This window comes from Adelges cooleyi, unplaced genomic scaffold, assembly GCF_023614345.1.
Source record: "Adelges cooleyi isolate 19-005CV unplaced genomic scaffold, UGA_ACOO_1.1 ACOO_flye_CR_arks_rails_tigmint_CR_PRNA_805, whole genome shotgun sequence".
NCBI lineage: Eukaryota > Metazoa > Arthropoda > Insecta > Hemiptera > Adelgidae > Adelges > Adelges cooleyi.
Genome location: NW_026096520.1, coordinates 17,361 through 25,425, shown reverse-complemented (window position 1 = coordinate 25,425; position 8,065 = coordinate 17,361). Strand labels below are relative to the sequence as shown.

At 32.8% G+C, this 8,065-nt stretch overlaps 1 protein-coding gene across 1 annotated transcript; it reads right to left on the bottom strand.

Annotated features, from left to right (window-relative positions):
- Positions 1-326: 326 nt before the first annotated feature.
- LOC126845989 (coiled-coil domain-containing protein 81-like) lies at positions 327-4,217 on the bottom strand. Its single transcript, XM_050585078.1, has 12 exons — positions 4,115-4,217; positions 3,989-4,050; positions 3,316-3,477; positions 2,938-3,249; positions 2,473-2,869; positions 2,264-2,391; positions 2,057-2,200; positions 1,834-1,985; positions 1,567-1,767; positions 1,367-1,489; positions 1,162-1,291; positions 327-425 (listed from the first exon to the last, which is right to left on the bottom strand). The coding sequence occupies exons 1-12, from the start codon at positions 4,215-4,217 to the stop codon at positions 327-329; spliced, it is 2,013 nt and encodes a 670-aa protein (XP_050441035.1).
- Positions 4,218-8,065: the final 3,848 nt, after the last annotated feature.

Sequence of the window (8,065 nt, the reverse complement as noted above, 5' to 3'; positions counted from 1 at the left end):
TAAGTTTTCAGCCAACCTCCACTGTAGGTATAACAATATAATACTTATTCATGTTTTACACTTTTCGCTTTTTACCAAAAATCACATATTACAATCTAATTTTATTTTCCTTTTCCCCTTTTTTATATTATACAAAATTGGTTTGAAAAAAATTGTTAATAAACACCAAAGCGGTTAATACTTAACGATTGTATTTGAAAACATCTTTAAACGTACAAATTTAACAACTCAGTCTTAGTACGGTTCTTATAATTAACAAAATTTTTATAAAAATAAAATAATACAAAGTTTGTAGGCCAACTGTGTTTGTTTTCTTTTTGTAAAGTTCAGCATGGGAGATCACTAATTTTTTCAACCGGATATCCCAATTTTTTTTTACACTGGCGGCATCGTTTCAGTGTTCTTACAAGTGGAAATGTCATGGGCTATAAACAAACATCATACGTTATATTTTAATATATATTTTTATGTGTATGTGCATTGTACTGCTGTTTTATAACCCGGAAACGAAGTAAAACTTGAATACAACAATGGAGTATATATTTCATGGCAGATTTTAGAGTTATTTGGTCATTTAAAATATCACTAGGATCTCCATTAAAAAAAATATCCCATTACGATAACTGCAGACAGAAAATAAATATATGATAACAACCATAATAGGGTTGGTTAAAATAGTTATGGTTTTCTACAAAATATAAAAGTATAATAAGGACGACAGTGTTTACAAACTTCAGCTAAACAAATTATTATGAAAATAGTATTTTAGCGTTTAGTATACATTATGTATTTAATAACGACTATTATTTTACAATTACCGGTGAATCATAGTATAATATACAGGTTTCCATTTGATTCTTTTAAGTTTTCTTCTCCAACCTAATATCTCGCACTTTTTATTTATTTAGATAGAAAAAATACAATTGACCTCAGAATTCTCAATTCTCTATATCTTAAGTTTTTTGATGTCATATAATATAATAGATAGGATAAAAAGGATTGGCAAATAGAAAATGAGGTGGGATGAAACTATGAATTCACAAACTGTCTTTGATTCGATTTCCATGGAAGGCTGCACATATTAAAAGATAATCTCATTGTGTGGGTCCCTTTGTTGTTTGTCCTAAATTTAAGAGACCTACCAGAGAAGTGTACACTTACATGAGACCGGGGTATCTCGTTTTTACGGCCTTCCTTTTCACCATTGTCTAACCATTTTTTCAAATCTTCCGACAAAATATGCTTTTTATTGAGTCTTTTGCGTAACATCTCTGCTTGCAGTTGTTCATTCCTTTTAACAACAAGATTTTCTCAATTGTTTTTTTACTTTTATCACACTAAAAGAATAGTCGCCAATAATTATTACTCGTCTTTTAGTCTGTTCAACCAACAAATCTCGTTGTTTACTTCTTCAGTCTTTTGTGTTTGATCGTTTTGATTGCGAGCAGCTACTTGCGACAGTTGGTATTCGGCTGTTTTCGTGTTGATACTATTTAAATCAAAAAGGTTGTACAATGTTAACCTATTAAAAAATAGTTTAAAATATTCCTGAACTCATTCGTTCACCTCTTTTTGTATTCTGTCATACTACTTGGTCGGATCTCGTTCGTGCCCAAAATGGTTTTCGACAAAGGCAATGCAATCATGTTTTTCTTCTGTTCTTCTTCCAGTCGCCGTTTTTCCATTAATTGCTCATTTAAAACTTTCAAGTAGCTTTCTTTCGAACGATTCTTCGCTTCTATATTTCTCATTCTTTCGTCGTGTAAGCTGAAGCAGGTGACATAGTAAATCTTAATCTTAAACATCATTCAGGAACCCGTGTTTTGTTTATACCTTTTTATAAGCTCTTCTTGGACTCGTTTTTCATCTTCTAAGCATGCTGTTTTATTTGTATTGTTTTTTAATTTTTTTTCTTCTATCTGGTCAAGTAAAGTTTGCCTCAGAGCAATTTTCTCACCGGAATTCTCTGTGACGCTTTTAGGTCTCTAAATAAACTGACTTTAAAATAACACTTAACTGAGATTTATAAGCGTAGCCAAGTTAAAACTTTATGTACTTTATAGAGTATGTAACTTTTAGCGTTTTTTTCACTTAGGGCTTTTTCGTTTTCGTTTTTAATTACTTCTGCGAGTTTTTTGGCAGTTACATAATTGTAGTTTGATGTGTCTTTCAATTGCATTTTACGCTTATTTTCAGTGTCCTAACAACAAATTGCTGAAATTGCTATTTAAAAAAAAAAAAATTCTAACCTCGGTATACCTACTGTGTTTAACGGTTGGCCAAATGGGTTGTCTCCTTTCATAAAGTTATCTTTATCCTGTGAATCTGGGATGAATGTATTTATCGTGTCCACTCGTTGTTTCCTCTTGCAACATAAGTAACACAAATGATCTGAAAAATATATAAATACTAAATACTGTACATAGTTATAGATTTTTCTTGTATGAAATCATTCAAAATTAAAGTACTCACCGGTGTTATTTTCTATTTGATCCACACAGTTGTCCTGGAATTTAGTTTCTTTTTCAGCTTTATCGGATAATTTGGCCAAATCCACTGACGATGCTCTGGTCTGGGGTCGTGATAAATGATTGGACGATGCGGGTCTTTCCAGCGACCTGGATCGGATCGATGATTGTCTGGACAACCCCCTCGATCCTGGCCTATTGGATTGGTGGTTCGATCTTACTGATAAGTTGGACGAAGGTCTGCTAATCGGTCTGAGAGAACAGACCGATAGTCTGGATGTGGGTCTTTTTGCATTATCAGAAGGCATGGGCAGCACACGTTCGTATCCGGTACCAGGTCTATACTGTGACAACGAAGAGGCTGGTCGAGAAATGACAGAGCCTGATGTTTGTGGTCGCTCCTGAACATCATCAAAAGGTATAATTAATAAAAACAAATCAGTCTCTTCGAACCGACCTGATGAAATACTTCTCGTTTGTATTGATCTCGATCCCAATTGGGGTCGTAACTAGTGGCCTTATAGCGATTCTTCCTTGCTTCCATGCGGTCTTGCATGTACTCGTTTTGCCTGTCCAAAAATTGGCGATAAAACCTCATGACGACTTTCTTATTTTTCACTTGTAATTTGCCAATCCTGGGAAAAGGAAGTTCGCAATTTTTCTGCTCGTACAGAAGTTTCTTAAACGCCGTCACCACTTCTTTCAGACAATGCTGGACCATGTCTGGGTCCAGGTCGTAATCATGTGCCACCGATAGCAGATTCAAATAATGCTCGTGGATCTATGAACGTGGCATGGATCAAAAGTATCAGTGCTCTCGAGTATATAGCTACCTGTTAGCACTCACTTTCCCTGTATTGTAAGGTCGCTTCCTTTTCAAATTGTAATCTTTTGCCAGTTTCTCGTCGATCACAAACACGGGCTTTCTGATTGTAAACGGGTATCCTTTACCCACCGGTATATCCCACTGGGCCACAGTGAAGTAACCGATTCCTTTCATCAGTATACCCTGCAATATGAATTAATAGTACAATTAGTAGTCAGAGCTCACGACATTGTGCCAATTACAAGCACTTATATACGAGGTAGTGAATAGAAATGTATAATTATGACAAAAATATGCTTTTGAAAATAAATTAAACGAGCAGCCATATATATTTACGACTGAATAGATATTGTGTAAAACCTTATTTTTTGTTTTAATCAATAAAAAAAATACAAAACGTTATGAACAAAGAAAAATGCGAACCTTATAAAAAGTAATTTATTATGTAGACGTTTAATACAAGCCTACGTTAAAATGAAGATGTTCTAGTAAAGTGGATTGGCGTGGTAATTTCCTGAAAACCATACTTAACCCTATAGCAATTTACAAACAAAACAGTTTTACTCGGAAACTGTTTTGAATCGAGTACCTTAAATACAATTATATGAAAACATTTATTTTCGTTTTTAAAATATAATACATTTTGGTGTACAGTTGCAAATACTAAATATGATTATACTCTCATAGGGTTTACTTTGTCACGGTTTATGTTGTTTTCGATCCATCTGGAAATACAATCCCACACTCTGATTACATCTAAGAAAAACAGCTGCGGTTATAAATCATTTGGTCACTGTCGTTGCAAAATCCACCAAATTACCTTTAGTCGTGTACTCAGTGCCAATTTTCGTTTTAAAGTTATGCTTAGCCGTTTCCAAAATTTTTTCGTTGTATAATTCTCCATCTGCTGTATGAGACTCCATTATTGCCAAGATAAGTTCTGCTTATAATGCAGTTAGTTCAGGATGATTTTCTTTTTGCTATCTTTCTAATGACTTTCTTTATTATGTTTACCAAAATCCGGTTACCATGACAGTATGAAAGATATTTTTTTGACATTTTTTTCTTTGCTATGGCACACACACGGAAAATCGACACCGTCACCTGTTATCATAACGAAAAAAAACAGCTGATTTATCTAAAAAGATAAGAGGTAGGGGTGAGAGTTAGAGATGAAGGATGGGGTTGGGGTGGGGGTGTTTATAAGGATAAGGGTGTAAAAGGGGATGAGGTCAAAGATAGAGTTGGGGTAGGGATGAGGATGGGGAGGCGATGTTAAATTTTTTTAATTTTGTGTTTTCACAACGAACAAACTTAAATTAATGCGTAATGAATTGATTCAAAATAACTAGCCAAGTGAACGTTTTGCTAATAAATCGATTAAGGCCAATTATTAAAAAACTACTAATACATTTTTGGCAACAAAATTAATCATCACCTACCATTCGAGTACCGTGGTTACCATTGTCACAAACCAAATGTTTATTTTGGGTTAGCAACGAAAAATATTTCGAATGGTATTGGTACGTGAGCCGTGGTTTGAGGAAGAGATTTAGGTTTAAGTCAGTAATTTTAACGCAAAATTTCGACGGATTTTCTGATTTGTATTATAAAACAACACAAATAAACAATTTAAAACAAAATGGTTGTGTACACAATTTACAAATAACTTTAAAGATACTCTGAAACATACATAGATGCTCTGAAAAACTTAGATACTTCATAAAACACGACTGATGCTCTGCAGCAAAACGACTAATTCACCGTTGTAGGTGGGACACGGCCGAGGTGTATCTGACTAGGGCTAAATCCCTAAGTCAGCGAATTCTATTCGACTCGGTCGTAGTCAACACCAATTACCTGATGCTCTTAACTTTTATAATTATTTACACACATATAAAAAACATATTATAATATTCAGGCCTTAATAACTTAAGGCCAAGCCAATTGTCTGATGTCTTCATCCAAGTCATAAATGAACAAAGTATCGCCTTTATCCATAAGATCTATTGGACGATCGATTCTTTATATATATAACAACATATTTGTAAATAAAAATACCGGGTAAAACTTGTTCGATTTAATTTTATGTTTTACGTTTTTTAACGTTAATTTTACATTCATCATATCTTTTTACATTTGACAATATTCAAATATGAACGATTCCGACACTTACAAGTGGTATTTGAAACGTACTGTGTACATAGGGGGTTTAGCTGAAGAAGTGGACGACAACGTTTTGAGATCTACATTCATCCCTTTGGCGATATTGTTGATGTTCCGGTGAATACTAAAAATTGTAGATTCATATTGGTAGTATTTTAAACTTTGTTCTAAGTTTTTCATTTTGTTAATTTTTTTTTAAAATACCCTACACTTGCATTTGGTTATGTAAATTACTATTAACAAAAAAAACAAGTTTACTGAATACACATTTTTTAATATTTCAAAAATTAACCGATTAGCAGTATACCACGGTTCCTAATACCTAATTGATGGAGTTCCCTAGGCCTCAATCCTATTTGGATATCAAATCGAATTTTTGGTATTTCCATTTTTGGAATTTTTAAGCAAATGAAAAACAGTTGTTCAAAAATCGACTTCCACATTGACCTGGGAAAAGGGTCAATGTAATATACTGTAGGCGCGCGCTCTTCAGTTAAAAAAATATTAAATATTTTGTTTTAACATACAGCTGCCCTAGGCCATTACTTCCCCTTTAATTATATGTTTAAATATTATTGTACTGTAACGGACTTACTTGTCTAGCTGGCTAGACTAAGCAAAGTGGCCGTCGATAATGCTAAAATAGACGGATCCCCACGGGAAAAAGGTTGGCTAAAGTCAACTAGTTAACTAGATGTTACGCGACGTGCATTGCTCTGTGTGTGCGACCGTTCCCCTACCTATAGTCGGGGGTGCTGTGTCAGTAGGTTTGGGTGAAATATGATCGTTACAGTATGTTAAGTGGCTTTGAATTTTAAAAAAATTATGACATTTTAACTGAATTAAGTACTTTATTACCGAAAAACTGTGATATTTTTTACACAAGTCGTTTATACAAAATACAAGTTAAAACAAATTACTTAATATTCCTTCTTTTAAGTGTGTAGTAGTAGTAGTAGTGTTTCGATGAAATTGAGCGAGATTCGGTAACTTGTGTGGATGATAGTATAAATCATGGAATAACAGGAACAACTCTAAACCAAGAATCCACCAAAAAAAAAGAAAAAAACCAAACGTGGAACATGCATTAATCGAATTTATGGAAAGCCATAAAGAGACAAAGAAAACCTCCGAAAATGATGAGATCTGGTTTTTTTTTTATTCATTACTTCCATCCGTTAAATCGCTAACTATGGATGATAAATTTGCACTCTAATTCAAACAATGCAGCTCAGATTCTCTAGGAATTGTTTTAAGCCAGATATTAAACACTACAATATTAGCCAGAAACTTGATATGTGTTATATACTAGCCACCTTAGATACTAGGAATAGTAATGCTGAGTAGCTTTGTCTTTCGTCATTATACTTTTTTGTAACCTTTCGACTTGTGTGACTCGCTAACCTAACCTAACCTATTTATCCAGAAATTTATTCGGTACTTCAACGAGACATTAATATGTTCTATCGTGATTGCAGTCTTGGCTGAAAAATGTTTTTTTTTAGAGCAAAACAGTTCATAGCCCAGCTTATAATGTCCGACCTTTTTCGTTTACCGTTGTATTTTACAGCTCCACTCGGTCACATCTCTTTTCTTTTTTTTTAATTTATCTTATTTTAACAATTTAATTAACAATTCAGTACAGTGTATATCAACTTAAACTTAAATTATACTATACCAAATAATAATATTAACAATACAAAGTTCAGTGTAAATAAGCTGAAATATAACTTAATGTACATAAAAAAAGACTAATTTTAACAATATATGAAACTATAAATTCATTTTATTTGTTTTTTTTTACTACTCGGCCCACTCTAGTTATTGTTCTATTTTCTATTTCTTTTCCTATTTCATCTTTATTGTTTTTATAACTCATTTTTTATTAACCTCTTTATCATTTTCCTCAGTATTATTTTCCTTAACTTAAATATAACTGTATCTTTATTTTATCCATTTACTAGTTCTTTTTAAAATTCTCCCCTTTTCATCCTTAATTCCTTGGATCGGACAATTTTTTAATTATTTCTCAGAATGTTGAATTTACCTTTATGATTTGTATCAAGTATAATGACGTTTTCTGTGACGCCAGACAGTCATTGTGCTTAAAATGATGTACATTATTTATAAAAATAATTTATTTTATCGAATAACATAGTATTTTGTAAGTATTATCTATATTAAAATATTATAAAATAAATAGCCGTTAAAAATTATAACTTAAAATGAACAAAATGATAGCCTGGCGAGGTACAATCGATTAAAACGAAAGATCTGTATAGGTATTTTTTCTTTGGCTATAATTTACCTATTCTAACGATTCTAAAAATAATTTAATATTTTACATGTATTATCCGCATTAAAATATTATGGAAAAAAAAGCCGTTAAAAATAATATTAGTAAAAATGGTCAAAACTAAAGATTTGTAAAGGTTTTTTTTTCTTAGGGCATAATGGATTTAAATTTACCGAGCACGATGCCCTATGTTAGGTAAAGTGGGTAAGGCTAGGTTAGGGAACCAATACGGCAGCAAAATAACCTCGGCAGCGGGTGAGTCAACGATACGACGGCTAATTTTTTCCATAGAAATCATATTCAGCGGCA